Raw genomic sequence first — 16,775 nt, 5'->3', positions numbered from 1 at the left:
TGCTCTCCCCCCTTTTTCCAAGTTTTTATATTTACAATCCCATCCTTAGGGAATCAAGGACAAACTTCTTCTACAAACAACAAAAACTTTTCTAATTTATGTTTAGCAACAGTAACTCCTCTCACCTTTAACATAGTCTTAAGCATAGTTACAAAAAGCTCTCTACTACTACCTTGACCCATAGTTTATACTCTCGACTAAAACCCTTAAAAAATCTGTACTCACGTTTCTCTTATTTTTCTCGGGATCCCCTCTGTACTCACGTTTCGGGCGGCTGCGACCGTGTAGCCCAGTCGAGTCCCTGTTCGGGCGCCACCTGCCAGGACCAGCCGGCAAAGAGAACACGTCCCGACCGCAACCACTTGGAAGCCTGAGAAAAAAGATGATAGTAAAGGATGGGGTCGAGAGGGCTGAATGCTCTTTAGGCAAGTCAGCAATTTTATTGAGTAAAACAGCTACCTTTATACTAGTACAAGCAGAAAATATAATTCATAAAAAATGCCATCTGGTGTTTGTCACATCAATACAATTCTTTGTTTCAAGTGATTGCAGAAGCTTACATCTTGTTTTTGGCATTCCAAGATAAACTACTAAGTGAAGGTCACTGCTACGTTTTTCTCAAGGAAGAACAAAAGAGGCCCAGCAAATATTTTACTATTTTATCATGGGGTGGCGGGACAGGGAATGGCCTCTTTCAAGGCCTTTCCCAGGGCCTTTTTGGGCCTTAAGCAGGCAGGCTCCCTGCAGGGGAAAAGACCTAAACAGACATTTCTCCAAAGAAGACATACAGATGTCTACAAACACATGAAAATATGCGCAACCTCACTGATTATTAGAGAAATGCAAATCAAAACCACAATGAGATATTACCTCACACTGGTCAGAATGGCCATCATTAAATGCCTACAAACAATAAATGCTGGACAGGGTGTGGAGAAAAGGGAACGCTCTTGCACTGTTGTTGAGAATGTAAATTGATACAGCCACTATGGAAGATGGTAAGGAGATTCTTTAGGAAACTAGGAATAAAACCACCATATGACCCAGCAATCCCACTCCTAGGCATATACCCTGATGCAGCCAGGGTTGAAAAAGACACATGTATCCCATTGTTCATTGGAGCACTATTTATTAAAGGTAGAACATGGAAACAGCCTAAATGTGCATTGACAGATGAATGGATAAAGAAGTCATGGTACATATACAGAGTGGAATATTACTCAGCCATAAAAAGGAACACATTTGAGTCAGTTCTGATGAGGAGGATGAACATAGAACCTATTATACAGAGTGAACTGAGTGAAAAAGAAATACCATATTCTAGTGCACATATACGGAACCTAGAAATATGGTAGTGAAGAATTTATTTACAAGGCAGCAATGGAGGTGCAAACATACAGAATAGACTTATGGACATGGGAAGAGGGGAGGAACAGTTGAGATGTATGGACAGAGTAACATGGAAAATTACATTACCATATGTAAAATGGATAGCTATCTGTCTATTATCTATCGTATATAGCTTTTTTCCTCTATGGCTCAGGAAGCTCAAACAGGGGCCCTGTATCAACCTAGAGGGGAGGGAGAGGGGAAGGGAGGTGATGTATGTCTACCTATGACTGATTCATGTTGAGGTTTGACAGAAAACAAAATTCTGTAAAGCAATTATCCTTCAATTAAAAAAAATTAAGAAAATAATAACGCACTAGATGGCAACGTCTATGCAGCAGAGGACCACCTCTCATGGTAGGGAATCCCCACCCCTCCTTCCCATTCCCACCCCCAAAGCTGTCTCGGCCCCAACAAATGACATGGCAGACCACATGAAGAATCTATTACTGCCTTGAATCTGATATTTACAAGTAGATCATAACTAATTATATTTTAAAAATAAGCAATAGTTTCAGTAAACATTTTGTTTATGTATTTTGAGGGACTGAAGAGTAAACACTTCGGCCTCACCAAAAAGTAAAAGCCATCACTCCCCACTTCCCTCCCACCCCTGACTCGGCCCTCCTGCCAGAAGTCTGACTGCTCTCAGGCAGAGTACCTGCGCACACAGACGCAGACACCCAGGCTCACCCCGGTCCCGGCCCAAGCGCCGCTGCCACGCAGGCAGCTCCAGTGTGCTGAGGCCAAGGCAGTGGGCACGCACACAGCATGGGGGTCTTGATCACAGAGCTCACGGCTCAGGAGAACTGGCAGAAGCGTCTTATTTTGAGGCGACTCTTCCCAAGCCCATGAGTAGAGCCAGATGCAGGCAAGGCAGGGGAGGTGAGCTTGGGCTGGTTGAAAGGAGTCCCTTTATATTCAGGAAGTCTGAGAAAGGACTGTTGCTGGAAGAGGGATGAGGAGAGGGTCTGGGGCTGCAAACACTGTCCCCACCAGAGGTGGACGCGCTCACCTAACCCAGCAGACCCAAGGCCCATTCAAGGGCCATTCAAGGGCCACCTCTCCTTCCTTCCTTTCATCTCTCAGGAGACCTTTGCAGTTCTCGGGGGGAATGATCCAGGTGAGTTTGCAGTGAAGGAGACAGACAGTGGCCTGGGCTCACCCTTCCTCTGGAGAACATCTCCCTAGAGATGGGCTGGAGCAGGAAGGTGAGGCAGCAGCCAGGACCGACTTCAGGCTTCTCTCTGCCTCCCCAGCTCCCAGAACCTGCAGGGGGAAGGCAGGGCCCCCACCTGTGTGCTGGAAAGGGCATCTCCCCCACGGAGACGGGGCAAGCTCTGGGGTGGGTTCCGGGAGGCAGAGGCTCTGTCCTTTAAGACAGAGATGTTCCTCCCAGTTCCCCCGGAAGCTGCTCGGGTGAAGGCCGCGGGGCTGGCAGGCAGAGCTGGGCTGGCTGAAGAGGTGGGGGCGGTCCGAGTCCCCTGAGTCGCTCCTCCACCCTCTCTCAGAAACGCTCCTCCCGGACAGTGGTGGGGGCTTTGCTGCTGTTGCTGTCCTCCTCCTCCTCCCCCTCCTGGGGTTTCTACAAGACAGACAAGGGGACGGCCCTTGGGGTGAGGAGGCAGGGATGCCACCCTGCTGAGTATCTGCCTGCCCATGCGTCTGGAATCCGGGGGAAAACCAGAGCCCCAGGCACTCAGCATCCCTGACAGTGAACAAGGACGAGGACAGAGGCTCTGCTCACACACAGTGCTCCTCCGACACACACCATCACGACAGAGTGAAGGAGGAGCGAAAAGGCCAGCCTTCTGGGACACCACAGCCTCCAGGGACCATCTCTGTGAGTGCCACCCGTCACCCTCCTCCCCTTCTGACAGCCTCACCCCACCTGGATGGACCCCCGCATGCCTGTGGAAGGGCCAGGTCTGCACCCCGCTCAGCAGTGCTGACTACCCCCGGTCAGGAGCAGCCCCCAGGTGAGGAATATGGTTACCACGTGTGTGGAACAGATGCAGCAAAGAACTGTTATAAAGACAGTGTGCAGTATGGCTCAAAGTATGTATATATTAATGTTGTTTCCCCATAGAAAAAGAGCCTTTATATGTGAATATCTTTTCCCCATAGAAAAAGAGACTCTGGGTCAGTGTGTCGTCAGATTTCTTGGGGACGATGGCACAGAATTAGTAGTCCTTCAGGGTCACACCTGTTAGCTGGGTGGGATTTAAATATGCCCTGGAGATTATGCTCTGAGACCCGTAAGTACTGACTGCCACCTTGGGCGTTTGTCTGCTTTTTAGGAGCACTTTGCTTCTTCCCTCAGGGGCTCATCTCGTTCCCAACAAGGCCTCGAACACAGGCCGAGCCCCACACAGCTCTGACCATTGAGGCTGGCGGAGCACACGCAGGCCACGTCAGCTGGAGGAAAAACTTTCTTTCCCAGAACATTCTAAGGGCAGCCCATCCAGACTACAGTGGTAGATCCAGCTTCCAATTGTCTATCTTGCTAACTTTTTGGCTGAGAATCAGCCCGAGCCCTGAGACGCCCTCGTTCAGGAGCCAGCAGCCGATTTCAACTGTTCAGTCCACCTCCCGTCTCTGACACACTCATGCACACACACCCGCCTCCTCCAGCGCCATCTCCTTGAAATCACGTCAAACAAGACTTACGTCTCTCACGGTGGAGAACTACCAGCTGGAAGAAGATGCAGATTGTCTTCCTCAAGGTGAGTCATGAGCCCCCAGCCAGAAGTTCTGGCCCTTTTTGTCAGTGACCCACCTCACTGATCAGAAAGCACAGCTCTGGCCCGATACATCCGCTACCTTGTCTTCCCCTGGCGCTGAGACTGAAGTCCTGGGACGATCTGCAGGTGCCACTCACGCCCGCCACCTCGGTGGGGGAAATGACGGCTCCTTCACAACGCCCTCTGACATCCCTGACTTCCCTGGGACCAGCTCCGCGTGACTCTGACCCCCGTCCCACCAGGCCCCCCAGGAGCGAGAGAGGTGCGGACACAAGGGGAGTATCCAGCACAGCACCGTGAGCGCCTGCACCCGCTGGCCTCCTGGTCCGACCCGTGCTGCTTCCCACAGTCCCCACGGACAGACTGAGCGCTCACTGCCTACCGGGTAACAAACCTGGTCCCCGGGGACAAGGATCTGCCTGTAAGACAGGGAAGTGTGGGCCGACCTAGGTAGCAACAGGAGGAAATGAAAATGTGTACATGGAGATGTGGGGCTGGGGGGGCAGTGGTGTAGAAACGTCAGACTCTCCTAAGGAAACAAGCAGGGTAGAAAGCCCAAAGAGACGGCTGCCCGGGCAGTTCAGTGGTTGAGATTCCGTGCTTCCACTGCAGGGGGCATGGTTCTATCTCTGGTTAGGGAAGTGCTGCAGGCTGGGTGGTATGGCCAAAAAGAAAATAACTCAATGGCACAAGCATATCCATAGAAAACACACTGGGATGACTGAAATGTTACTAGGTTATCTCTGGTGGTAGGACTACAAGCAACCTTTACTTTGGTCTCTTTGCCTGTATCTGCCCAGGAAAACACAAACTATAAACTAAACATAGTAAAATCTTATCACTTGACACAATGCATCACATTCCAAATTGAAATATTTTCAAGAGAACTCTATCCTGTTATCACAAATACTTTTTCCCCAGGTTCAGGATATAGTCACCAAAGTTGCCAAATCACATGTTTCCTCGTCAGTGGCTCAGAGACAAGCCCATCTCCACAGGGGTTCTCACTGACTCCTGAGAAGACCGCTCCTGTCTCAGTCTTGCCCTGTGTCCCCACTGAACGTCTTGTCCCAGGCACCTCCCCCCACCTGCTCCCTGCCAACTCCAGAGAATAAGATCAGAGGACAAACAAGGAACTAAAGATTAGCATCCATGAGCCAGCACATAGCCTTAATATATCTCTTTCAGACACCATTTTTGCCTGGGGAAATTGTCAAGGATTTTCTAAATTATATATACTTAGCATTGTCCTCACACATTGCTTAAGCAATGTCCACTGGTGGTATTGACCGTACTTCTACAGGACAATCTGTAACACATGAAAGTTAAAAATGGGCATGACCAGCCCGAGTCAACCTCAGCCAGGGGCATGGGACTGGAACCTTAGCCAAATTTCTGCAATAAACACTTCTGATTTGGGGAGGGAAAAGAGGATGCAGGTTTTCTTGTTTTTGCTTTTTAACTCCAGTTAATGGCAACCCACTCCAGTACTCTTGCCTGGAGAATCCCGTGGACGGAGGAGCCTGGTGGGCTACAGTCCACAGGGTCACAAAGAGTTGGACATGACCGAGCAACTTAACTAACTTAAGTAGACCCAGCACTCTAACAGTGGATCACCAGGAGTAAAGAGGAGTAAATGTCACCAACAGGTGCATTAAATAATTGTGTTCATCTGAGACACTCGGACTCCCAGTAACACTTGGATTGCTGGCTGAGATTTCCATCCTGGATCTTTCCATCGCGGGTAGCTACAGGGATAAACAGCAAACTGACTGTCATTGAACAACTCAGATTCATGTTCAGTAGACCTCTAACAGCAGCTGTTGGAATCAGCCAACCAAAGTTGGCTGCAGGAGAAAGTTCAACTCCAGAGAATTCTGGACCAGAGTCTGCTTCCCAGGGAATCCAACCTGTAACAGTTTATGCCAGATATGTTTCATAACAGCAAACACTAAGAGATCTGGAAGGTGGCTCACCCATCACTTGGATGGCAATAAGACCCCATCAGTGGTACCTGGGGTGCAGATATATCCAGGCAAAAGATAATGCATAAAGTCTAAATTTAGAACATGATGAAAGTGGTTTATGAACAGCAATGCAAAATAATGTAAACCAAGAGTTTATGAAAGACAGACAAGAAAATTGAAGATCTTCTCATAGTTTTTAAAACCACCCCTCCAATGAAGCAAATATACTATCTCCATGAAAGGGAATGGAATAAGTTTACAGAAGAACCTCGAGTAGAGAGATTAGAATTATATTCTTCTAAACATAGAAACTGTGGTTAGTTTGACTTGTTATTGCTAGAAAAAATTGCCACTCAGAAATACCAGCAATAGTAGAGAAGATGCTCATTTGGAGTTTATCTTGACCATAATTTAAAAGTAACAGGAACTTGTGGAAAAAGTGTGCCATTCTCGAAAGTTTTATGGGAAATTAAAGGCATAGTACAAGAAATTGTAACTATATGTAATAGACTTTAAGAATTCAGAGTTCCATGGTTCAGTGAAAATTGTTGGGGTACACTTATCAGCCCTCTCCTGCAGTCTCTCTATTCTTCTTTCCATAATGAACTAACTCTGTTTTAAATCATCATTAAAAAAAAAAAAATCATCATTTATCAACCTTAAGCTAAAGAGTCCTTAATATACAACCTAACCCCCAAACATTCATTTGAGATTCAGTCTCCCATCTTCAGCTGCTTTCTGTAGTAGTTTCAAGTGTTGACAAGCGTGTGGATGTTGGAATCTGAAATAACAAGATTCAAATCCCAGGTCTACAATATGTCAACTGTGCGACCCTGGGCTAGTGAGTTAATTTCTCTCTAAATCTAGGTTTCTTATTCTGAAAATGGAAGTAAAATATACATCAAAAATTTTATATTATTATTGATGAAATTATACATGGAAAAGAACTGTGAGAGTATCTAGGACATGGTATCTACTCTTTAATTCATTAAATATGCTTCTATTGCCTTGATCATTCTCTTGTTCCCATAAATAATTTTGAGTATTAAATTGCTTGAAATATTATGAAAACAGTTTGACTTAAACAAGCTTAATTTTCTTAACTTGTTTCTATAATCCTGTAGTTTCCTTGCCAATTAATCACAAAGGTTGCAGCAGTAATCCAGATAACTAGAGGGGTGGAGAGAACTAGATGAACACAAGTGTTTATCTAGGACAGACAAAAGAATTAGGTGAAAGATTAGATATTAGGGTGAGGGAAAGTGGAGTGAATAGGAAAGAATATAACCTAAGGAATTCAATTGGTTAAGATCTTAATAAAAACGTCTTACTCTTTCACATTAGGTCAGACAGAATTGGCTGTCCTAAGGCCACATCACAATCAATGTATGAGATAGGGATTTCTCCTAATCATTTTCACACCATGACCTAACTAACTTACTTCTACTGGTGGTTCTTAAGAATCAACCAATTTGAAAGAGCCTTCTCTGACCCGTATGCCTCCTTTTTCCTATATATCCTTTTACTTCCCCAGCTCATTATTACCTCACACTTGGATAAAGAGTATAATTTTATATTTGGTCTTCCTAGCTAGGCTAAGCTGGAAGCAAACCTGAAAAAAAGTATTTAAAAAGGCCCTCCCACCTAATTTCATACAGATCTTATGGATGATTCTGTTGAAGCCCAGAAAAGTTAAGTGAACTATCTAAGCATTATATAGCGAGTGAGTGCTAAAATGAAAATTATAACCAAGGAAATGTCTCTATCAATGCAGCATTATTTCTATCATGACCAATTATGAATTATTATACTCTCAGATTTATCTTCTTCAAACAATAATTCCAGCTCCTCAAAAGCTGCCAGTGCCCCTACTTTATCTGAAAATACAATCCATGTTCACTGTCATCCAAGACTGAATTATCTGGCCTTAGCTTACCTACCGTTATCTCCCACCACATCTCCAAACAAATCCCCATGCCTCTCATTCAGGAATCACAGGCTCCTGCATACGCACTCTTCATAGGCTGTAGACTTTTGCCTTTGATGCTTACTACACTTAAATTTCCGTTTAAGAATTTTTAGCTGCAATCTATCCACTTCTTTCATGTCAACTGAAGCTCATTTCATTTTCTCCAAGACAGCACTCTTTTGCTTTTTCAACAATAATCACTCTTGCTTACATCAGACATTGGGACAAAATAGTACTGAACTTTGCTAAATAATGATTTGGAACAAATAAATGATTTCTTCCAAATTATTTTCCAAGTTTTTCAGAAGGGTAGTAACCACACCTAGGGTTTTTTGTTCCCTTTAGCAAACAAAAGCCAAACACACACCCCAAAACTGGGCACAACCACTGATCCATTTCTCAAGGAAATTCTTTACTTAAGAACATGCCCCAAAATTCAACTTCCAGAACACTAATCAAAATATCATTCATAACAACGATCAGAAACGACTTTAATGCTCCAGGACAGGAAAACCTGTCCATGTTTATCCATGTGCAATCATTAGACACAGTGCGGTCATGAATGCATGTTGTAAGAGTCTAATAACCTAATAAATCATAAGCTACAAGTTAAAAAACAGATACAACAAGATTCCATATTTGCTTAAAATATACATACCTGTGTATCTACACACATATATTATATGTGGACACAGACACTAATGAGTAAATGCAAAAAACCAGCATCTCTCTCAAAGTGATGCTATTACAGAATGACTTTCAAACTTTCTATATTTGTCTGTGTTTTTCTTTTTTTAATTACAAAGAATATATACTCATCTCTGTAATAGGTTTTGGGTGTTTGGCTTGTTTTTAAAGAAATATCCCACTTTACTCCTCAGAGTCAAAATTTCTTTCATCTTCCTTCATATTTGATACCTAAACACTTTGATTAAAATACTCCACAGCCCATTAGAGCTGATGGGAAACACATTTCTATTCTACATCAAACTCCTGGTCCTCTCCCCTTCAACCACCATCCACTCCTGTTTCCTGACTTGTCCTTTTTAGAGACCTGCTGGCAACCCATTGGCTCTGGTCCCTCTACCCCGTGGCACCATGTGAGGGGCTGCCACAAACCAGAAGAGCCACTGCCTTGAGGCCATCACCCACCAAGACAGGATGGAGGCCCCAAGCGCCCACCTTTCCTCTGCAGTCATGAACCCCGGGCTGAAAGGAGAGGAGCCAGGGCCTCTGGACTTGTCTCAGGACCCCAGGGTGGGTGTTGCTCGGCTGACTGCAGGAACCAGCTCTGGGGACCTGGGCAGAGAGGCCAGGATCAGGGAAGGAAGTGGGAGGAAAACCCAGAGAGGGCAGCAGAAAAGCAGGGCTGAGCCCCACAGAGGAGACCCTTTGTCTCCACGTGTGTGACGCTGAGCGGCTCTCACAGCCACCGGTCCCCCTGCAAACTCCCTCCACCCTCCCTCAGTCCCCACCCCCAAACCCCCAACCACCCCCCCACAATGGGTGCCACAGCCTCAGCAAAGCTGGGACCCATATGTGAGCCAGCAGCTCCCCCATACTCACATTCTCAGAACTTTCTTTGTTTGCCTTCTGCCTCTGGAGATAAGCCGGAATCAATGCTGAGGTCTAGGAACGGGGAAGGAAGGGCAAGAGAGATGATTATCCAGCAGAGCAAACATCAAGTTCATCCATGAGAGGAAGCCTTAATTCTAAGGGTCACAGGTATCCACCTCCTTCAGATCTTCCAGGGCTCTGGGGGTTCCATCAGCCAACTTGATAAGCCTGGCGCGCACTGCGTCCCTGACAGGCAGAAGCCAGTGATGACACTGGCCCCCGTTCATAGACCCCTGATACGTGCAGGCAGTTTGCAGACAGTGCCCCAATTCTCACAGCAATCTCCATTCTATAGATTAGGAAATGGGACGCCCAGAAGTTGGACCATTTCGCCTAAGGTCAAGCAGCTATGGAGGTATAGGATTCAAACAAGGGTCTTTTGGGCCAGAAGCCTTACTCATAACACTAGGACAGGCACTGCCTCTCAGAAAACTTCCTAAGAAGATTCTATCTCCTGCAGATAGACCCCAATCTGTATCATCAGTCAAGACACTGGTATCCCAAACTGGCAACAGCAGAAACCCAAGAGCATCCTGAGACCCCAACTCACCAGTGAGCACTGTTCCAAGAGCCAGGCAGACACACAGGAGGATGTTCCCAGGCATGGTTCCACAGTTGTCCATGATCGGGCCCTGGGAGATGGTGAAGATGATCCTGAACACCTGCGAAGAGAACACAGGAAACAAGGGTCCAGCCAGCCAGCCCACAGGCAAGCTGAGCTGCCATAACCCAGCGCCTGCATCAGCCAAGCTCGACAGGGAACAAAGACCCACGGCTCTGGTGCCACCACCAAGGGGCAGGCCTACCTGAGCAGACACATTGAGGAGACCAGACGACATGCCTTCTGATTCCGGGTATGTCAGCTCCACGGCAAATTCAAATCCCAACACGAGGTAGCCAGTCATAGGAATCTGAAGGCCAGATCACAGAAACAAGGTGATGGAGAATGTCCGGAAAAAGGAAAAAAAAAAAGGGGGGTGCCCATCTCCTGCCCTACAACTCCTTTTTCTCTTCCATTTCTGCCCATCAAGACATGCCAGGCTTTTGGATACCAGGCCATTCCAAGGAAACAGGGACCTCTACAGGCCAGGAAGTTCAGGCTATAAGCTCAGGGACCCATTGGGGGTCCCCTGTCTCCTCTACATCCAACCATCAATTACAGACAGAGTCGGCATTTACAGGAGAGGTCGGAATGCTTGGAGTGTTCAGTCCTTAGCTGAGAACTTCTGTGTGATGGGGACACAGTCCCTGGATGTTGACCAGCCTCTCCATCGCTCTCCTGGACCCAGAAGTAGGGCATTACAGGCCTCCCTACTTCCCTCCAGACAGTTGCCAGCTAAGAAGGACTGAATCTCGATACCTCTCTGTAACAACTCATACACATCCACTCATGTATCACCAACAGAAAAATAAGTGGGAGGTGACACTGAGCAGAGATCGCTGTGGAAGAGGTACAGTTTCCTACTCCTTCTTATATAGCATGTCTAAAAAAATGCCAGTTCTGGTCTCTTACTTCTGCACCACACTGCCTATTGCTAGCCCTTTGATTACCTCTCCCATTCCTTCCAACCACTCTACAAGGCAGGCCACTGTTATCTTCTGAGTTTCAGCAGCTAAGTGAACTGTTTTGGTTTTGAACAGTCAACTGACATTAGGACCGACACTTTCTAATTCCAAGCTCTGCATACTTTCTGTGACCGACCCCATGTTATCCCAGGCAAAGCTCCATAAAGACCAAACATCTCCTAGCCTCCCAGAGATGTGTTGTGCTTCCCGGTGGCTCAGGCGGTAAAGAATTCGCTTGCAATGCAGGAGACCCAGGTTCAATCTTTGGGTCAGGAAGATCCCCTGGAGAAGGAAATGGCAACCCACTCCAGTATTCTTGCCTAGGAAATCCTACGGACAGAGGAGCCTGGCAGGCTATAGTCCATGGGATCACAAAGAGTCAGACACAGCTGAGCAGCTAACACTTTGATGTGACAGAGATCTGCGAAGGATATAGTCCATCCCAACAGCACGGATGGGCCTGGAAACCCCAGGTGGCCTTTTGAAATGCTACAAGTGAACATGACTTCTGGCCACCATTTCCACATTTCCAGTGGTCAGTGAGAAGGCAACAGAGGGATCCATATGCTTGCTAGGATGTAGGCTGCTCTAGGAGCCACGGAATGCTGCTTTCCAGTTACACAGGTTACAGGTGAAACTTACCCAATGGTAGTAGCAGTGATGTATATTATCCACAGGTATCCCAGGTTCAAGGTCAAAGTGTACCCCACCATCCCCACCAGAGTCATGATATAGAACATCAGAGTGGTCTCCCTACAAGCAGAGGCAAAGAAGTTGAGTCATATACTTCAAACTTCAATGAGGTCTTGCCTTCCTCCCTCAGCCTCATCCCTTCAATCAATCAATGAGGCACCTGTTCTGGGCCAAGTCCTCTGCTATGTGCTAGGATATCTGCTGTCATAGAACATTCTGTCCATGTGGTTTGTGGACACAAGACCAATGCTTCCACAAATATTCATTTAACTACACTGTGCTCAGAGCTATGACGGGTCAGACCAGGACGGTGTGAAGCCGCCTTGTAGCACGTGTATTCTCTACAGAAACCTCTCAGCAAGTCAACACTGCATCTGAACTTGGCACAGCCTACCCACAAGCAAGAAGGGCAAAGTGCCTTCCCCTCCTCTTTCCCCATCAAAACAAACAAGACACACATCAGCTGTGGTCAGGTGGCGGTGGCACGCAGACAACCCCAGAAGCCCGTTCTGCTTGTCTGCATCGCCCCCCGCCCCTCGGGCAATGCCGGGCAGGGACCTGACTGAGAGTCTGTCGTCTCCGGGTCCTTCCTGTTGCCACACGTGCAGCCCAGCTCTCCCCGCTGAATCTGAACTGCTCCACTCCCGACAGTGCAGTGGAGAGAACATTCTCCAGCCCTGAACGAGCCCTTGACTCCAAAGCCCGAGGGAGAAAGCTGCACACACTCCCAGCGCATGTCCCTCCGCTGGCCCCTCCGAAGGCCCAGCAGGGCTGGTTTCTCTTCCGGGCTCACCCTGCGTGTGCCCCTGCACGCACCTCTCCCCGCAGGTGGCCCACCCAGGACTGCTGTGGCCCTGACTCCTGCTCTGGGACCACCACCCTCTCCCCGTCCTCCTGACTGAGGTCAGGGGCTCGGCACCTCCTTGGGCGCTGTGGCCACGAGCATCAGGACTCAGACCATGAAAGCTCAGAGCCTTCCCTCATCTCTGCTGAAGCCGGAAACACAGTGGGGCCGGCGGGTGTATACTGTGCTTGTGTCAAACTGATACCGCAGTGATTGGATGCCAGAGATTCTCTTAAGCACTTTCCATATGTTTAGTATTTCATTTAACCCTTACAAAAGCCCTGCAAGAAAACCATGTATGACTTACTATGTGACAAAAGAGGAAACTGAGGCACAGACCAGTTAGATTACATGTCCAAAGTCACTCATGCAGTAAATGCAGACTGAGATTGAAAACCTGTGCTCTCTATATTCCCACACACAGAAATACAAACACACTGTGGGCCTGTGTCTTTTTTTTTTTTCTTTAACAAAATAATTTATTGGTTTTGGATCACAAAATATAGGGAAGACACGAGGGCGATGCCTGTGACTCCTTGGCTGAAACTTCTTTTCCAGAGACACTTTTTGGGTATTCTCACACCCTAACAGCTGCAGAGTATAATGTCCGACCACAGGGGAAGCATGAGCAGACTCCCTGGAAGTCATGCGAATCCCTTCCAATTAAGTCTTCAGCTCACTTCTGCCTATATTGCAACTGGACTGGTTGTTCCAACTGTTCATGTCTTAAAAGTCTCACGAACAAATAAGCTGCAGACCAACGATGCCTGCATGGCCCCTGGACCTGCCTACACTGACTAACGCCCCTCAGCAATACCCCGTCTGCCTGTGGCACCTGCATGGCAGCCCCTGGGGGCCCCCCACATCCTAGGGTGGCGATGGCAGAAGGGCAGGCCAGGCCAAGCATGAAGAATAAACAGTCAATTTTATTTGGCTCAGACTAGAAATCCGTGAGTCTTGAGGACTCTGTGAATTTGCCAATTTTCTTCTCAATGTTCTTTTTGGCCTGCTTCCATAGCCTCATGAGCTGCTTCTTTTTCCAGTAGCGGATCTTGGCTTCCTCCTTTCTCTTCTCCTCCAGGGTGGCCGTTACTGCCTGGTACTTCCAGCCAACCTCAAGAGCCAGGCGCCCTAGGTAGGCAAACTTCCGAGTAGGCCTCAGACGCACCACCTTGAGGGCAGCAGGAACCACCATTCGCTTTTTCTTATCATAAGGTGGTGGGATCCCACCGAACACCTTGAGGCGCTCCAGAGCAGCCTGGCCCCGCTGGGTCTTGGGGGGCAGCATGCCTCGCACTGTCGACCAAAAGATGCGGCTGGGGGCTCGGAAGTGGTAGGGGCCCTGGGAAGGGTTGGTGTTCATCCACTTGCGGAGAAAGACCAGGTACTTCAACTTATTTCTGTAGAAGTTGCCAGAAATATTGATGCCCTCACAGCGCACGACCACAGCCTTCCAGCCCAGAAGCACCTGCTTGGCCACAATGGCCGCCAGGCAACGCAGGAGATGGCCTCGGCCATCGACCACCAGGACCTGCCCCTCCGCCATCTTCGGCAGCCGCCTGGGAAAGGGGCCTGTGTCTTTGGAAAAGATTAAGACACCCCAAAAGACGCCCTTCCCTCCTGGTCTTCAAAGTACCTCCTGAGGGCAGAGGGGCTTCATCCTGCCTCTACCCACTCCCTGCTTCCAGTCCAGAGCCTCACAGAAGCAGGTCCGAGTACAGAGAACAGGTCTGCCACTGCCTGTCACCTCCAGACACTGGGAACTTTGGAGGCCTTGATAAAGCATGTTGCCCTTCTCCAAGATCAGCTACTGAATTGAGGCCCCTGGTTGCCTTTTACAAATGCAGACTCCTCCACTGAACGGGTATACTGGATTAGCCTGGCATCCACTAAAATCTTAGTGCCTCTTAGAAATGCACTGGGCAATCAGGACTAAAGCACATCACAATATTTGCCAATAAAGTGGAAGCAATTGCAAGGCAATATACTGAAAATTGTTGGAAGCACAGAGCACCTTAGTGAACTCTACGGGGTTCATGGGGGAGCCATGGGAACCTGGCCATAGAACCACCTCCTCATCATCCCTTTTGGCATTTCCACAAACTTTCCAGTTGCTGATTTTTTCCATATTTCTTTTCTTCTTCCTTTGCTCCTTCCACAATCTACTTGGGGGATGGAACTCTGACCAGCCTGACGTCCCCTGTCTCTAATCTTCCTTTGATCTCCACAGGGCAGGCACTGCTTCTCTCTTTTTATGAATGAGGAAACTGAGGCTCAGAGAAGGTACATTTGAACTGCCTCCTTGACCACTCAGACCCCAGCTGCTACAGTCACACCTTTGGAGCCATGTTGCCAACGAACATGTCATTTCAAAACATGGGTCTCCAATTCAGTCCAAGAGGAAGAGTCACCTACTTGTAGGTTTTGGTCCTATCCAGTCAGATGCCTGAGATCACAGTCCCAAACATTCCTGCAGTGAAGATGGTCGGGCCGATCCTTCCAGGATTCACATCCTCCCCCTGGGGAAACCACAGCCTTAATGATCCTTCAGTGATAGGACAAGACACTGGACAGAACACAGTCACCATGAGGCAAAGGGGCAAAGGCGAGCAGCTCAGGCTCCATTAGAGCCAATTCTCAGGAAGCACCAGGGCAAGATAACCAGTAAAAGCTGCCAGTGGGGAGAGAATCCTAGAATAATTGCTCCTCCCAACATGAGATAACCCTAGATGTACATTCATTATTTAGAGTTTTTGAGCTATCACTGCCAAAAGGCACAGGAAGATAAAAATTATATATTTTAGAGGGTTTATTACAAGCTTCACACCATGCAGAGGATTTTGCATCATCAATGCATTTAATTCTAATTCCCCACCATAAGGTTAGGAATCAATATTACCTTATTTTCAAGATGATGACACTGAGGCATAGTGAGATTAGCTTACCAGCCCAAGGTCATGGGGCATTTATTAACTGCAGAGCAGGATCTGAACTCAGGCCTGTCAATCTCTAAGAATGGAATACTCACCCACAGTGGCCCACCCCTTCCTCAAGTGTGAGACCCTCGTCATTTTAAAAGAGGGTTGGAACTGGGATCCCGACTCCAGAATACTCAGTGTCCATTCCCAGTATCCAGCCCTCACTGGTTCTGGAAATATTTGCAATATGCATTCTGTTGAGCAAATAAGAGTTTCAAATTAAACCTGACCCATATTTCACAATTTAAATATTTCATGTATAAATCTATATTTTTTATCTACTGTGTGGCCAGGCAACATGCTACGCATTTTACACATATAAACCTTATTATTTACTTTCTAATTCTAAAATTAATCTTTCAATAAGTAATATGGCTTCTTTTGAGAAAAGAGCATGAGAGCTCAGAGGCTAACCAGCTCTCACACTGCTGAGAACCACCAGACCTGGGGCTGAGACCCAGGGCCGCCTCCCTCCAAATCCTGGGGCACACACCATGCCACACCGCCTCCCCAGCTCCTGCCCAGACACTAGACCTCTCCTTCCCTCTGGCACTGGTCAGCTTAGGGAATGCCCTTACCGGATAGTGGAAGATCACCATGCGAGTCAGCGGAGTGGACAAGGCATAAAAAGCACCAGCATTCAGACCTGAAGGAAGGAGGGGGAAACACAGCATTAGGGTCATTGTCCTGGTGGGGTCATTGCTAGCTTCACCCTCTAGCAGTGAGGGAGGTCAAAAACCCTCCTCCTTGTTGCCACTGGGAGTGGTACCCTCAGAGAAGAAGAAATACTCCAAAACAACCCAAAGTAACCATTTTAACCTCTTTTTAACTGCAGGGAACCGGCCTGAACGTACAGGCCCCTTACGGCTCTAAGAGAGAACAAAGGGTGGTCTCTCTCTGTCCTGCCGCCCCTTCTTGTTATAGACTGGCATTTGTCTCCTTCAGGGAAAAAACACACCGGTGACCTTTTGCCTGTTTTCCTGGTGCTGATAAACTCGTCATGCCTGA

The 16,775-nt window shown here is 47.6% G+C and overlaps 1 protein-coding gene and 1 pseudogene across 1 annotated transcript; both read right to left on the bottom strand.

The window, feature by feature from the left end:
- Window positions 1–2,896: 2,896 nt before the first annotated feature.
- The window catches only part of LOC136171785 (heme transporter FLVCR2-like), a 35,853-nt pseudogene continuing 21,974 nt past the window's right edge, over window positions 2,897–16,775 (bottom strand).
- On the bottom strand, window positions 13,373–14,335 carry LOC136171786 (large ribosomal subunit protein uL13-like). The gene has a single exon (XM_065940768.1). It carries the CDS (start codon window positions 14,333–14,335, stop codon window positions 13,730–13,732), a length of 606 nt encoding a protein of 201 aa, XP_065796840.1. The 3' UTR covers window positions 13,373–13,729.

Source organism: Muntiacus reevesi, chromosome 7 (genome assembly GCF_963930625.1).
Source record: "Muntiacus reevesi chromosome 7, mMunRee1.1, whole genome shotgun sequence".
In the NCBI taxonomy this organism is placed as follows: Eukaryota; Metazoa; Chordata; class Mammalia; order Artiodactyla; family Cervidae; genus Muntiacus; species Muntiacus reevesi.
This window is presented reverse-complemented; position numbering and strand designations above follow the sequence as displayed.

Coding starts and splice junctions, on each gene's coding strand:
- LOC136171786 (XM_065940768.1), bottom strand. CDS start 14,335: ATGGCGGAGGGGCAGGTCCTGGTGGTCGATGGCCGAGGCCATCTCCTG.